The 17,161-nt window shown below is 43.2% G+C and overlaps 1 protein-coding gene across 2 annotated transcripts in view; it reads left to right on the plus strand.

Annotated features, from left to right (window-relative positions):
- Positions 1–66: 66 nt before the first annotated feature.
- Positions 67–17,161, plus strand: part of stim2b (stromal interaction molecule 2b) — a 41,619-nt gene continuing 24,524 nt past the window's right edge. For both annotated transcript variants that reach the window (XM_070854668.1, XM_070854669.1), the window contains exon 1: positions 67–199. In XM_070854668.1, the coding sequence (XP_070710769.1) occupies positions 67–199 (133 nt within the window). The remainder of the gene's footprint in view (positions 200–17,161) is intronic.

The raw sequence follows: 17,161 nt of genomic DNA on the forward strand, positions 1-17,161 counted from the left end.
CATCCCCACTCCCGATCCCACGGATACGATTGCCTAGATTCTCCCCTCATATTTTTTTTTTCCACCATGAGTTACATCCACAAGGTATTGAATGTATTGCTACGTGGACTCGTCATCTATGCGGTACTGGGCTTGGAGTGCACTTACTCGAATGATCTACCCAGCCAGTCGCCTGATGCTGCAAACGTAGCCACCACAGGTAAGACCGATCCATGTCGGATACAAGCGTCTCCAATGTATTAACGCATGTACAGGATCACCCCCCCCTTTCCTCCTCCCCCTCCTCCCCCTCTTCTCCCCCATCCTCCCCTTGCTCCCACAGGCTTTCTCGGGGAAAGCCGAGGAAAGCCCTGCGCGGCGGCTTAATGGAAAGTGATGCATTTTGACAGTCACCTTTTTTTTTTCCTCCTCCCTCCCTCCTAACCCTCTCTCCCCCCTCCTCCCCCTCTGTACATCGGCGAGCAATGCATGACATGACAGGAATGCAGGATGAGTATTTACCATCATGTGCCACTGAGGATGCTGTAGGAGGTGAACCCACCGTCTCCATGAGCTAAATGATAATAGATCACAGCCACAATGCCCTAAATGCTCTCTGTTGACATGAGAAGGTGCTGCAGGTGAGTCGTGCTGATCAGTACCAGAAGGCCACAGGTGACCCCCCCCCCCCCCTCCTCCCTTCTGAAACTGCTATTGGTACAACCTAATGAGAGGAGGATCCCCATCCATTTGCACCTGTTTTAACGAGGCTATAATATAACTGACTGTTCATTTAACAGGCTTTTGTACATCGACTTAATCGACTACATGAAGTTGGAGGCCACACATGCACATTGGTGTGTGCAGAGTTTTATGTGTGATTATGCATGAAGGACATCAGTCTCAGACATCGTTACATAGGTAGAAGTTCTGCAGAAGACACGGTGTATATAAGGCATCTGTGCCGAAGCCCTTTTTTTTTTCTGGTTTTGAATATAAAATGCGAGTTTAAGTGACCGAATGAATAAATAGATGAAGGCAGCTTCAGGATAAAAACATCAGAGCAGATAAAACAGGCTGTGTGCATGTGTAGTGTTGTAAAGTAAATGTACCACAGGAAACTTTAAATGTCGGATTGCATATTTTCAATTCATGGCCACTTTAAGCCACGTGACTGAATCGGATAATTGGACAAAGTCCGGTTGGCTGTTTCCAGTCGTTATGCTAAGCTACAAGCTAACTGGCTGCAGCTTCATATGGCAAGGATACACGCGAGAGTGGTATCGCTCTTCTCATCTAACTCTCGCTGAGAACGCAAATGCTGCTGATCTTCTGGAGCTTTTAGCCACATTTCATCAGAAGAGGAAGTTTGCTCAGTTGTCATGGAGACAGTTGTCCCGTCCTTGAAAGTAAATCTTATTATATCCTCCATATATGACCGCCTGTTATCATGTGACTGAAATTCCAACTGAACCATCTTCATGAGAACTGAGCAAACACACACACACACCGATGAAGGTCACCAAATGTGGCTTGAAAGCTCCAGAACATTTCTAATTATGAGAATTGTTTTAGTCAAACTGCTCAAACCACATCGTAGTTTTTACACGTGCGTTAGCGAAACATTCACCTGCAGCAGATACCCTTACGGGCAGGTTGTCACACACGAGCCAGATAAGCCGTCGCTGATGTAAATATTAGCATTAATTTTCACCTCTGTTTTAAGTGAAATCCAGTGAAGGCAAATTTAAAATGTTAATTTCGAGTGTTTGTTTTTTTGACACTTTTGCACTTTGGGCTGTTTGCACAAATACTGAATGAGTTCTGTGTTGTACTGCCAACATTGACAGAACACATAGCTTTGTAAACGCAGGCCTATAGACTCATCTATATATTTATGTTGTTACACATCTACCGCTGCTGGAGAAAGTAATAAAGCTCGGGCCCAGACAGCTGTTAAGCATTCATGACTGTCTGTTTACACGTGTTAAGCAGCTCCTGAAAATAAACCAGGGATATACAGTTTATTGATTAATACGGCACAAGGACACTCTGCTTTTTCCACGGCAACAGCTCGACAGTGTAAAAATGGGCGAGAGGAGGATGCCCACTCTTTCTTTCTCTCTCTCTCTCTCTCTCTCTCTCTCTCTCTGTAAACAATGAAGTGCAGTGGATGCAGAGATGCTGGTGACTTAATACAGTGTCAGTAAACATGACCGCAGCTTTACCCATTTCCCAGCCGGCTCCTTGGAAAGGTCAGCTGCCTTTTTGCTGGTGTTGGCGTCAGGAGAGGAAAACACAAGCCTCTATCTGTGTGTGTGTGTGAGTGTGTGTGAGTGTGTGTGTGCTCGCTCATGTAGCCCCTGCATATGCAGACTTTCCTTTATAGATTAAAAGCTTCTAAGTGAATCTTTAATGCTGTTTGCGTTGCTATAATGTGTTTAAAGGTGTTATATGTATTTTTACATATATTTTTTTATGTATGTTTTTACATTTTCCTTCAAAACTGGCCAGTTCTAAAGGTTGCACTGAGAGAAGAAATAACACATTGTTCGTCTTACAAATGAAATGTTGAACTCATAGAGAATGAAACCGCACCATTGCTCAATTCACCACCTTGTTTTGTTGCCACAGCCTCAGCTGGTCTGGTATGACCAGTAGCTTACAATCGCTAATGTAAACAAACTTTTGGTTCATTTTGCAGTATAACAAACATTAAATTATTTGACCTTGGTCGGTACTGTAGCTTAGCATTTTAACTAAATGCAGTTAAGCTCACCTGTGGTGTAGCATGTAGTGTGGCTTTAACTTTATGATTCATTATATCTGTGGCTCGTAATGTCGACTCTAGGATGTTTGCACATTCAAAAAAATAGGTTGTAACTACTGAGTGCTGCTTGTCTTTGGGAATGAATGTTTTTGCCTGCAGGTATATTTGCACACACACACACACACACACATACTTCGCTTTGTGTGTGTTAGTGCCACGCACATTCAGTAGTGATGAAGGCATTTCTGGCCCTGGTTATTGAGGTCAGGGACGAGGGCTGTTGTTGTTGAAGCAGTTTAGGGTTCAAAGCTGCCATTTAGCGTGCTGTGAGTGGTGAGGGGCTGAGACCTGGGAGGGAGGGGGGGCGGTGGGTTTAACATTTGGTGGCCAGGAAGCTCTCTTGTGATTTAGGATCTTCAAAAGACCAGGACGGAGTTTAAGAGACGCTCCGTTTCAGGAATAAAGCAGGGGGCTGGTGATGGAGGATGATTATATAAGTGTGCAATTTGTCGTACATGAGCAGTTGTTAGCTTAGGCAAGGAGGGACTCATGCTATCTACAAGGTCTGAAAAGTGTAGAAATGTGCAATGTACATGTTGTCATAGTTCGCAGTCCTCTCTGAATCTGCATCCAGCTCTAGAAAAAGTCTTTTAAATAGAAAATGACTCTTCAAGGAACTTCCTTTATCTCATAAGGAAGACAAAGATGAGTCTGGCGCTGAGGTAGTAATTGATGTCGTAGTAATTGATGTGGTGTTGCACATGATTTGATTTGAATGTCACGTTGTGGAGTTGTTTTTCTGCTGGCGTTTCGCAGTCCGTCTGAGTTGAAGTAATATGACATCCTCCTGGTCTCTCCCTTTTGCTTTTACCAGCTCGTTCCTCATTGTGGGCCTTTTTAGTTGCGTCGGGTTCCTGGGTTTTTTTTGTAAATGCACTTGCATGCACTGCATATTGAGTGTTGGCAACAATAGGAATCATAAATCATCAGTGTACACCTAAGGAGAGAAAATGGGGCTAGAAATCTGAGACGGCAAAAAGAGGACGAGCTCCTCCGGGTTCAGCGGCGATGTGAACGTGGTCTTCCCCTGTTTTAATGGTAATGTGTGTTTAACTTGTTTGGCGTTTCAACAAACAAAGCCCTTCCCTCTGGCTGTAAGGAACATCCAGTTCTCAAGTAATGTGCCCGCTGGATGATAGTTGTCTCAGATACCGGGCCTCCATTTAGCATAAGCTTTACATAACTTACAGATGCAGAAACCGCAAAAGCTGTAGGTTAAATTACACAGAGTCAAATGTAGTAAAGCAAACATGAGTAGATCTCCCACACACCCCACTTGTCACGCACTGTGCATAACTCTGCCATTAAGATTTCATTCGAGGCCTGTCCAAGTTTAGAGAGACTTCACTGAGTGTTGTTTTGTTTGTGTAGCTAAATCAGAGGTGACATTGGCTATCTCAGAGCAGAGTGACTGCATTAATAAAGGGATTTACCTATCTCGCCAGCGCTTGCTTAGGCACTGCAGGGAGCATAGCAATTTGCATTTTGTGATACTTCCAGTTGCTGCTGGTTGGCGGCACACACACACACACACACACACACACACACACACACACACACACACACACACACACACACACTCACACACACACGCGCGCGCTCGTGCACTTCAGGAAAGACAGGCTTTCTTACTTTTAGTGGAGTCTCAGAGTGAGTTTTGGGTTCGCTCCGGGGGGCTAATAGTGACAGAGTGTCAGTGTGAACGTGAAGCGAGTCATAATGTCCTGGTTCAGGGGAGTACAGCTCAACAGGCGAAGCTATTTCCTCTCCCTGACTAGGACAGACTGTTCTTGAGGGCTCCTCGTGAGCCAACAAAAAATTACTTTGTTTTGATTATGTGTAATGTGAAAGAGGTCACTTGTAGTGATGAATTATCACCCAACTCAGCAGGTTTTTTTTTTCAGCTCAACGATGGCAAACGCCTCACTGCTTTAGAAACTTTCAGCCCATTTTGGTTTTTACGGATCGCAACTTATGTGTTTTGTTTCCGTCTTCAGGCAGCTATTTTTTAGCAAAAAAGCTCTGATAAAATGCATTGTAATGGGGCTTTTCCACCTACTCGACTGTACTCGACTCTACTTGGTTTTCAGGGTTTTCCATTAGGTACCAGGTACTTTTTTAGTTTTTCATAATTTACCTGGTATGTATTTAACTGGTGCTAATGTCCACAGTAGCACCAGTCACATATTGATGTGACTGGTGCTACTGAAACACACACTGACTGAAAGCGTGGCCTTGGTGGTGGTGGTGGTGGCTTGCAGGTGTAATGAGATGCTAAGCAGCTCGCAGGGACGCACGGCGGGACTTGAGGGCGTATTAGTACAAGAAAATGCTGGTGTAAAATGCATTTTTTGAATAGCTCTCAAATAAGGTTAAATGAAGTCATTTGCAAAAAAAAAGGAGCTAATAGCACATACCACATATGGTGCTAATGAGGCACCCTAAATCACCGCAGGGGAAATTCCTTCACTGCAACAACCCAAATTGTTAGCTAAACGGGAGTAGGTGGAGACCAAAACTGTGATAAAAGCAGACTGAATGTGGGACCCTCTGTTAGTAGGGTAAGTTGTAAATTTCCCTGTTGCGGTACTAATAAAGGAATATCCCACCTTAACTGTTAACAAGTGCTAAAGAGTTTCTTACTAACTCATATCAGCTTTATAAGTTATAAATATGTCAGTGTTTATAGCTGGAAAAATCAATTAATACAGCATAAATGCAAAATCCATCTGTCACAAGAGAGTATGAGTCCAGTTATAGATCATTTATAATCTCAAACTAAAGGCCTGCGTTACATCGCCGCACTGACGCCGCTCAGTTGCCCCCCAAAAGTGGACAGCTGCTGCTCATCTCAATCAAGGGCTTAAGGGTTGTGATCCAGCCCTAATGAGGTGGGTCACCAATCAGAACAGACTCACCCCTGGTGTATTTATAAAGCCACTGGTGAAGTTTTCCATGTGCTTTTTCCATCATGCTCCCTGTTGTGGCTGCTGCTGACCCAGTGCTGACATTGACGCTGCGGGTTCAGGCTGCTTAGCTCCTTAGCGTCACTGAGTTCTGTCATTGGACCAGTCTGACTTTCAACTGGCCTCACCAGGGAGATAATGGGTCTTTGTTTAATGGTTTACCCCACTGTGCCCACAGTCACCAGCCACGGCGGAGAGACTGGAGCTGAAGTGTTGCGCCAGCCAATGTCCTGACTCACTGGCATTGTTAAGTTGTCATCCCAACTGAGGAACTATTGTCCTTTTATTTCCCCCTTCTTCAAGATGCAACTATTTCTTTTTTTTTAATACCTCCTCTTAAAGGTTACACTGAAGCGAATCCTTGTTTTACATTCTTCAATCTCTGATGCACATAGCAGATAACTCACACACAAGCAGACAACACCAGCGAGTTGTTTCACTCATGCAGAAAGCGCCTCAGTAAGAGATCTAGGTCCATATACTCAGCTGGACAGTGTTTCCTGCTGCGAGTGGGCTACAGTAGCAGAACTGTTTGCCCTCTTCCAGCTCAGAGGGGGCTATTGTTGTCCTGCCACACTTAAGGTGTTGATCCCCCAGCTTGCAATGCATGGGCGCTTAGCTGGGTGAGCCCCATGAGGTGGATGCACACAAGCTGGCAACGGTGCACGCCACTGGGCAGCACACAAAAGCACACACTGATGTGTGTACACAAACACATTTGTGGAAAAGATTGGGGTAGGTTCCCTTTTTTTTTTTCTCACTCCTCCTCTGTCATTGGCTGTTCTCACTTTAATTTAGGCACGTACAAACATGCTGAAAATGAACTATTTTGGTATCACCATTGGCTCATGGACACTTCGATGGCCGTTTTTCACCGGGGTCACAGCCTCATCCTGTTATGAGTGTGTGAGTGTGGCATCCTGCTGTGATAATACTCGTCACCTTAACACAGGAAGAAGCCAATGCCGTGCCCTTCACAGTCGCCTAAAATTGTCGCTGTGGCTTTCTTGCTTTGCATATCATTTCCTGGCTAATCGCATGTATTTACTGAAGCATTAGTTTGAGAGCTGCAAGCAAACATTTTATTAAGTCTGTTTTTGTTTTCCCAGTGTGAGACTACCTGTAGAAGTCATTTAAAGTAGATGTTTAACTATTTAGAAATGAGGAAGGTGAACAGATTTTACATTTTTGGCGACAAAGCAAACAAGCAAAGACGTGTTATGTCTACAGCCGACTCTCCATTCAAACTCAGGCAAACAGATCTATATATATTTGAGTGAGATGTAAAGTTAGATATTGGACGTGACGAGCAGTCCCCTCTGAATTCAGGGACTTTCCCTTGGCAAAAGGCACGTGATGTGGTGGCCTGGGCGAGAGGGGCAAAGAGCGGTGTGGATTTCTTTGGTATGCTGTCCCCTCTCAAGCCTGTCTCCTCCAGCGTTCATAACAAACTAATATGTAAGTTAAGACCAAACATAACAGGAGGACTCAGACGCAAATGTAATCAAAATGAGGAAACCTGGAGAAAAACAGCATAAGGATGCATGCCTTCGTCTGTCAGTTATTTCTCTTGATGCTTTTGAGTCAGTATTATTTTAACATTATGTATTCTAACTGTCTTAATTTAAAGCTGCTATAATCAGTATTTTATATTAAATTGGGCCAAATAACTGTCAGTAATGTGAAAGGGGTTGCTCATTGCGGTGAACCTACAAATAATTATCACCCTGCTGTACAGTTCCCCTCAGCTATACAAGTGATTGCAGCATCTTGAAACTCGTAGCTTTTTTTTTGGTTTTTTTTTTTTTTAGCAAACAGCTGTTTTCAATGAAAAAAGCTCTAAAAACCGACTGGACACCAAAAGGCGGGCAACAAGCTTTTTGAGCAAAATGAAGCATTTTTGCAGCCACATATTTCTTTATATGTCTCAGCAGTTGGTGGAGACCAAACAAGAACTAAAAGGAGAGTAAATATTTGATTTACATTCAATAATGATGCTTATTATTATTTACATTCACCAGGCGGACAGGAGCACGACTTCTAATGAATGCTAATATTGTTCAGTATTTACTGGATGTGTAAATAAGCAACTGTCTGCTAAACGTAAAACTTGATCGTATGTTAGTGCCGGGTTTAGAGCTGCCTTCTGCTTTCTATTCCTATTGATGTATTTTTATTGATAGAAGTCAGCTTAACTTAATATTAGCAAAAAGAAACATGAGATGCAAATATCAAGCATGCAGTTGAAGTGTCTTCCACCCCCCCACCCACACCCACCCTTCATGTCTTGGTCGGACACTGCAAGACTGTAGTGAGTTGCCAGCTAATCCGTCTTAGTAGCATATCTGGACCAACAGGTGGGTTCTCAGGAGCCACTTGGCCTTCCTGTGATCTGTTCCAAAATGGACCCAGTTTGTATTACACATCAAAGGACCTGATAACAATAGAATGACTTTCATTTGCTTTCTTCTCCTGTGTCTCCTGCAGCAAGTGAGTCGAAGGTCCTCTGAAGGTTTAGGCCTTCTGTCTGCACATGATTTGTTTCTGCACTGTTTCACGTCAGAAATGGCAGCTTATGCTTTTGCTGTGAGATGCAGGCAGTTGGTAACCTTTTAGCACCTTATTGCCAGTAAGAAATGTAGCATGCTGGCATTTTCTATTTGTGTTGCCACTCTTAATCCACTGCATGGGCATTGCATCACTTGTGTAACTCTGATGCTTTCTTTGTTCGGGTTTGATAGGCCTCTATATTTGGACTGAACTCCAGAAATTTGCTTCGCTATTGTCTGAAGTCGCTTATTCTTAGCCTCCACACTGGCGTCCATATTTAGGAGCTCCAAGTTAAAAAAGCATCAGGAAGCAGGAAGGTACAAGACATACACAGGAAGCTGGCAGAGAGCCATATCTGCTGTCCGCCGTCGGCTACAAATCGCCTGACAGAGACACCATAAACCATTAAATTTATCTTTTTAGTGCCGCTTTCCAAAACGAGCCCGACAACACGTGTCCTCGGCCCGGTGAGCACACAGACATCAGCTTGGTTTGACAAACCTTAAAGGTTTAAAGGCGGCAGTAAAAGTTAAACAGGCTGTTTTCAATGTTCATTTCCCTCACATAAATCATTCCATTTAATGTAAGAACCAGCAAGATGCAAACATTCGGAATGATGCTACAGTACATTTACACTAAGAAAAAGGAGCTGCTTTCAGTGCTATTTAGCACCATTTTTGTTTAGTGTGTAGTAATGAGATCAGGGTTCTTTTACAACAATGTACTTGTAATAGAATCCTTCTTGAATGATAGAAATAATGGTAGCTGTGTGTTTAAACCTTGTATGGTGTTCGGGTTTGTGGGACCCGATTTCATCCGTTTTTATGTTCTTTATCAAAAGAAAAATGATACGATTAATCATTTTTTCAAACTCAAACAATATGAGCCAAGGCCAATGAGTCTGAGTTTGAAAAAATAATTAATCGTATCATTTTTCTCTTGATAAAAAAATTAAAACAACACATACACAGGGTTAAAACTGCAGTAAATTGCCAGAATAAGGTAATTTAAATCTTATGAGCAACTGTGAAATTAAGCCACTACTGAAACGCAATACAACAGAACTATTAGCATGAAAATGTTCACATTGAAAACCATCAATCACCTTTGAATTTACACTGCAGTTAGTTATTAATAAGTGAGTTCTGAGTTTTCAAAAACCTGTGTTAGGTATTGATTTTGATATTCACAATCCAAGTTGAGTCAAATTGCAGCTGATCTAAAATTACGATATCTAGTTTTTGGATTGATGAAATCGATTGCCAAAATTGAAGATGGAACATTTTCAACATTCAGGTTTCCAAGGTCAAATGCTCAAGTGTCCAATCTGGCTAAAATCCAACAAGAGAGGCAGGTTTATTCTTGGTTGTCCAGAAGTTCAAGTTTGAATCTTTCCCCTCTGAATTCACCCACCTCGTCCAACTCGCCCAACCTGATTGTTTTGACTTGGTAGATTTTTATGTAAAGTTAATTAGTTAGATTTATTATTTTAAAATAAATTGTGCAATTTCTTTTTCCAGCTTTCTACCTGATTTCACAAGCCCTGAAATTTCAATAGCCCCCAAGTACTATAAGTATTCATTTGTGGCTGAATTTTTCAATTTCCTGGCATTCAGTTACTTATAAGAATCAAATTATTGGAGTTATTAACTGCATCCATACACATCTGGTTTCTTCTTTCCTCCTTTTAGTTTCACTAATTTGTGACAGGGTCTGGGAACATGGGGTACCATGCCCTTACAGAGATGCTTCTCAGAAGTCCAGTGGGAAAGTTTTAACCCTCAGTTTTCCGTCCCTGAGGCCAGCACACAGACAAGGACCTCTTCATCCCACTTGGGATTATCCAGGCCACTTGTGTGCATGGCATTTGTTTTGCCTTGTAATCATTGCTGTTAATGTTTGTTATGCAAGAACATTTGACCCCATTACTTGATGGCTGATGCGTGTTGACTTCACATGATGCTTTTCATTGTTCACTGTTACTTTTTAAAGTCTAGCATGTGATCTCTTCTCTGCAGATTACTGGATCAGTCCAGCAATCTGCTGCCTGCTTTGCTTTCTATAGACATAAAATCCATTAACCTTATATCCAGAGGAGCATGTTAGAGGCAGAACGAGCTAATTAAACAGCCTCTTGCCCTGTCATCCTCTCCTACTGCTTTTCTTCCTCGGGCCAGCCGCACATATCACACAACTCGTGTTCGGCGCTGTTATTGAAACATTCCTTGGACGCTGGGGCGCAAGGAGCTCTCTCCTTTTCTGGAAGTTTTTAGATCAGACTTGTTGGGCCTCCACACGTTTTGCTCTAGTTGCTACTCTTCCTTCAAGCTCTGGCCAAAGCAGAGGATTACTGATGCCCTTTTAGGTGGTTTAGACCGGTATGGGATACCCTGTTTCAGCGGAAATGATTTGGTTCACCAGGTCAAAGATGAAAAGCTCCCTATACCCTGTTGAACTGGGCGATAGATGGCTTTTATCTGTTCAGTGTTTGAACTGTCTACTTTTACAGAAGCGAAAGCTTCAAGGTGCCCAGTGGAGAACACAACGGGCACCCACCCATGAAAACATTGCTCCAAAGTCTACAGGGTACCTTTTTTAATATGTTTAAAAACACAGCAAGTCCTTGGAGAGCTGCAGAACCTAAATGACTGAGTCAGAGTTTCGCTCCTGACCTGCAGTTGCCCGAGCTGATCAAGCTCCAGCTCCACCTGGACTGTTTGCCTAACTTATTGCTTCTTGCATCCAGCAAATTGAGACAAAGATAATGCAGATCAGGGTGGATCATGTTTCGTTGAAACATGTCCAACGTCTGGAGCCTGGATACATGTAGCTTTGTGTGTGTGTGTGTGTGTGTGTGTGTGGTTTTGCAAGACTTTTGTTTTGGCGGTCTCTCTGTAGGTGGCTCTCAAGAAGTATGTTCATCATCAGAAATATTTGACTCCCACTCTGGGAAACGGCGTAATTATGCGTTAGGTGTGTGGCACCGTGCTTTTGTGTTTGCTTATTGTTGATTTTGCAGCCACACATTCTTCTGCCGTGCCCCAGGGCACCTCAGGGAGTTAGAAAGCTCACCTGTCAGCATAGCGGTAGCTCAGACATAACAAAAAACTCAAAGCCTTTGCAAATAACTAATCCTGTCTTTTTTCGCAAGTACATCAAGGCAGAGAAATCACTTGTCTGGTTTTTGGAAAGAGATGTTTGCTGTCAGGTTCTTTCCCTCCTGCTGTCCAACTTCATTAAAGCTACCTTGAGCTTCTTTTTTTCCCCAGTGTTCCTCCAATGAATAAGTGAAAGAGGTCAGTTTAACAGCTTGTGCAAGCTGTGAGTAACATACAAACACTCTCCCTTTCTTGTTTTCTTCCTCTTCTCCCCCAGTCTCCCTCTCCAACGCTCTGCACTAGCTGGTGGCATTTGTAGGCGGCTAATGATATTTGTGTCTTATTAATGGCTGCTGATGAGCTGAAATGGTAGACTCTCCAGAAGCTTTATTTACTTGCCTTTAATACTGACCCGTCAGCTTGACTTATGACACTGCCATATGGGCACTGGTTACAGGGGACAGGGGGAGTCTGGTACACATTGACATCACATTTCTCCCCCCCTTTCCCCTCCCACTCTCTCACAATTTGGAGCATCTAATTAGTGCACTGAATATAGCACAATTAAAATTCTATCCACAAGACACACAGGCATGTGACTTTTAAGAGCTCACCAGAGCGGGGCGAACGGAGTCTAACTCGTGGCCACTGAGGTCATCATCCAAAAAACGGGAATTTTAAGAATATGCATGACATCTTGCACATCACCCATATGGTAAGCACACACATCATAACCCCTTGTTGTAGGGGTTGTTTCTGCAGTCTGTCTTACATGTTGCGTGTCTCAAGGACGGAAAAAAACGTGTTTCAAAGGTGAAGTCGAATCACCCAATAATCGCCCAATCCCTACCCCGTGGAAGCTGTAGGAAATTTTATTCAAAGATTAATTTTGTGACAGGTTGTTATGTTGAGGTGCAGTTTAGCTGCATTGAACAGGTTCTTTTAATTCTAATATTTGTGTTAATTGAAGCAAATCAGGAGATGTGGTCACCGCCAGGAGGCTGAAATATGAAGAGGCCAAACTCTTCTCGCGCACATCTGGTTTTAGCGCGTGGCGTGTGTTGCTGACATGTTCTCTAAGCTCGCTCAGTCTGCCACCGTTCAGCACCGTCTTGGACACTTGAGAGCGTGCGTGAACAGGTGCCGCATGTGGACACAAGGCGTGTGTCTTTGGTGTTTTTGATATGTCTTCTGTGTCTGTCTGAGAGGGAGAGAGAGAGAGAGACAAAGAGAGGAAGAGACAATGTGTGTGTCTGTGCGAGAGCAGGAAATAGCTGAGGACGCGGAGAAATCTCGAGCAGTTTGCTGGTAAGACGAGGCCACTTCAGCCCCCTTGGCTCCCCAGAGTCGCATGTCAAAGGCGGATGGGTATGGGCAGAGGCGACGTATTTTACGTCGCCTCTGCCCATACCCATCCGCCCCTCTCCCACCGCTCGGATACTCTTACACTGAATCTGGCTCCTTACCCAAGATCAGGTTTGTTGAGGTATGGGAGAGAGGGGACGTGCCTCCGTCTACCCCACAGGTGGAGAGCTCACTCTGTGGGCTACGCTGGGGCGGACGTGACGCCTCTACAGCTGGAGCTCTGAGCCCAGATACTTCTTCTACGGGACAAAGCTGCTTCCAGGCTTTGCGTTTTCAGGCTTTTCAGTTGATGCTGCCATGTTGAGAGAATCAAAGTCATATCTATCTCTTTCTTTGAGTGATATTTGTTAAAAATGTCTGCACAAATTCCAAATACAAGTGTATTTCTTGTGAAAAGAGAAACGTCCTTCAGTGCATTTCAGTTACGTTAGTTATATTGTGCTGTGCAATTTTCTCTTAAGAAGTCCCATCAGGGAAAAAGGTCTATGAAAGTGCAGAGAAATCTAGAAAATCTGCTCAGCTTAGTTTGTATGATCTGATGTAAGGTCTTTTGTCAAAAAGCATCTCAAAAACATAGTTTAGTTTTTAAAGAAGGCCAAGTAATTTGCTAAGACAGCTGGGCATAGTTTTTAGCAAATGTTACTCAAACACTGAATAGATGCAGTAGATGTGTGGAACTATTTACAGCTGCGGAATAACACACCTTTAGTCCAGTTCTTTAATGAGTATTCACAGAAGCAGGACGGCGTTTGTGGGATTGATGCTAAATAAACTACAAAGTGTGTCCTCATCGTACTGAAGGAACCTTTTATGTGTTTTTAATAGTTTCTGGACAATAATGGAGGCATGTGGTTGTAGGATATCACCAGACTCATCCTTTAAAAGGATTGCGGTATGTTTTTTGTTACATTTAAATTCTCAAAAGAGTTATTCTGTGGATGTTTTTATGAAGCACATGCATAAATATAAAAGTCCTGTCATACCACTGATCTGAGCTGAATTAGAGCACCTATTCTCACATGTGCTTTAATTCTCGTTAGAGTGCAGAAAAAACTAATTTTACTCCTGTCACTTCTGTCATATTAGCACATCAAACCTGCAGGAGAAAATCTGACACTTTGTGAACGCGCTGTTTTGCAACGTTTGAACAGACAACACTCCCAGAATGCAGTGGGGGTAGCGAGCCAGGGTCCGCTGCATCCATTCAGTCGTATAAACATGATGTCCGTACGTCTCCAGGGATCTGGTTCAAGGAGGTCCCCCCCCCCCCCTCCAAACAAAAAAAAAATCACTGTAAACTCATCAGACACACACTCCTCCCTGTCTGCTGCTCCTGTCGCCCACTTTATAGCTTTCTGCAAAAAATAAAGACAAAACCCTCTTAATGACATGCATATATAATAATAATAAAAAAAAAAAAAACAATTTTGAAGTGTTGGGATTCACTTTAAAGGAAGCAGCTGACAGCTAAATGCTTTTGTTATCCGATTCTTTTGAACCAAACCCGCCGCCCTCTGTGACAGCTTGCACACATTTGTGAGTTATGGCAAAGTGAATTACTGTACAACTGCTTTCCTGCTTGTGTTTGCCTACTGTGTATACATCTGTGTGTGTGTGTTTGTCTGTGTTTGAGCAAGGGAGACCTCTGCCATTGTTGGGCTTTTACATCCTGACAACTGGGTGCCTGACGGGTTAAAAATAGCCCAGCGCTTTCCAATTTTGTCATCTTTTGGGACTGCTTCTCCCGGCTGTTTTGATTTTGCGTGCGTCCCCCTGGAACACTCGGGGTCACAGACGGCCACTTCCTGTCACATGCCTCGTCATTGCGGCGCTCGCAACCGTCCCTAAACACGCTCAAACTCACCGAAAAATAGGACACCTGGGAGGGAACGGCTCGTGCTGTCATATTTCTGAATCGCACGCTAGGTGGCCCAGCCTGAGTACTGTCATTGAATGACAGCGTTTTATCTTAGAATTATCTTTTCCTCCGTGAGCTTCAGAAGATAAGTCGGTTCATGAAGGGTGCTGCACACATGCAGAACAGAATTAGGCCACCAGTACGCGGAAGAAAGAAATGACAACTGAGGAAGATCAACATCATAGAAAGTTGTTTGTAAAAGTATGCTGTTATCAGTTCTGATATGTCTGCAAAAGTAAGCTTTAAAGTTAAACTGGGATTCGCAGTAGGATGTGCAGCCAACAGTGTGTGTGTGTGTGTGTGTGTATGTAAAACACAAGTAAAGTATTTGAGTTTTGTGCCTGTTTAAATAACCAAACAGCCAAATAGATATGCATGCTATGCAAACAACAGGCTATGTAAACTGCCCTGGCGAGCTAAGCAAATGCATTATGTAAGTCGTTCTAAAGCATCAGATGCTTTCTGACTGGAGACGGATGGACCGTCGCCGAATAAGGCTGATCTGAGAGAGTCTTGTTGTGTTGATGATCTTTCCCGTCACTGATAGATGAGCATTTGTGTCTTGTGTGGTCATCTTAAAGAGAAAAAAAAAAGTGTTGACAGGGTTTTTTCTTGCAATGTTTTCTTAGTGCACAGTGGTTAGAAGAATTACGGTATGTGCGCTTCTACGCCAGGCAGTTTGGTAGAAGTCAAACGGGTCGATTGTCACACCAGGAAGTCGCTGCTAATTGCAGCAGCTTAGTCAAAACACGAGTTCAATATGTTTGTCAGCGCTGCCACGTCACCATCTTAACAGGTGGAGATTTTAAAGCCACTCGGGTTTCACTTACACCAAAACAAATGATGACTGTGTTATCCAACCGACTGTATCGTGGCGAGGCTCAGTCCAGTCGCAGACCTTTGCCAGCGCCGGCGTCTTCGTTTGACATAGACATCCTCCCCAGTGTCCTGTCATCCAAACTTAGCCCAGGCACACGTCCAATCACATGCCTCCTTTTGCTTCTTCTTCTGGGGTTCGCCAAGTGGCAACTCTATAACCAACTTGTCAAGTCTTGTTTCAGTAAACAGATCCTGCATCAAAAACCCCCGGAAAATGTCCCATGGTCCCCTACTGCATGCTTATGGATAGTACATTTTTATATGGACACAATTGTTTCAACTTTCTGGAGTATTTTGTATTATTCTTTTCAAATATAAATGAAATAGTTTGATATTTTACTTGCTTTTTTTTTTGCAGGGAGTTAGATGAGATCTAGTATGGAGCTACAACCAGGAGCTTTTGAATGCTAATTAGCTTTTGAATGCTAACTAGCTTAGCATTCAGACGCTTGACAGTTTCAGGAAATACACTTCTTCACTTTCTTTGCTGAGGGTTCATTGAGAAGATTCGAGGCTGATATCATCTCATGTCTGTATGTTAATTATGAAGCTGAAGCCGGAGCCAGCAGCCGGCTAGCTTAGCTTAGCATTGGGACTGGAAACGGGGGTTAGGCGGCTAACACGCCAAAAGGTAACAAACAAACGCTCTATAACTTTAGTTTTATGTTTAGGCTTTAGCATGGGCTAAACGAACAAGTCATAAATGGTTAATTTGTGAGTTTAAGAGGTGCTCGTGGTTGTTTTTGGCATTTGGACGGAGCCAGGTTAGCTATATAACTAACTCTGCTAGAAAATGAATATGTGTATTTCCTGAAAATGTCTTTTCAACGCATGCTTAAACAGCATGAGGTTATTATTATTTTTTTTTTACATTATCTAGCTTTTCTAGCTAGTTTTGAGCATTCAAAAAAATTTAAAGTGAATAAAAAATGTTTATGCATCCAAAAGGAATATATGAACGGACATTTCAGGCCAGACACTGTAACACGATTTCCTAACCACCTCCTCTCTGTATTCTTTCAGAGACTTTTCTGGTTGCTTTTCTATCTGCCAGATGACTCCTCTGATATGTAACTCATTGCCAGCAGCAACTAAAAGCCTGATTCATTTGTTTGGGTGTGTGTTGCTGTCCACTTGTTGTTTGGCTGTTGTTGTGCCTCCCTCTGCTGCTCTGGGGCTTTGTGTTTGCTCTGAAACTGCTGCCAGACTTGGGGCATTATTAGTTGTTGGGCTGTGGACAAGTCCTTGACACAAAACAAGCGGTTATAGATTTAAAATATTCTTTCTGTCATTTTGTATTCCGTCTACGGGGCGATATATATTTACTATTGTGACCACAATCTTCTTAAAATGTGGTTTTGAGCCTTAATGTATCTGTCTATGTGTGTGTTTGTGTGTGAGCTTATGCTTCTGTGGCTCTGCTGAGACAGTTTGGCACCTGGCCAGTTCAAACTGTCCGTTGCTTAGAAGGCTGGAAGTAATGGGCTCATTTTCCCCAGTGGGACGGGAGGGGGACTGAATAAAAACAAGTGGGGGATGCCTGGGGACGCTGCGGGAATGACAACAGCACACGACA

This window comes from Pempheris klunzingeri, chromosome 23 (genome assembly GCF_042242105.1).
Source record: "Pempheris klunzingeri isolate RE-2024b chromosome 23, fPemKlu1.hap1, whole genome shotgun sequence".
Lineage (NCBI taxonomy): Eukaryota > Metazoa > Chordata > Actinopteri > Acropomatiformes > Pempheridae > Pempheris > Pempheris klunzingeri.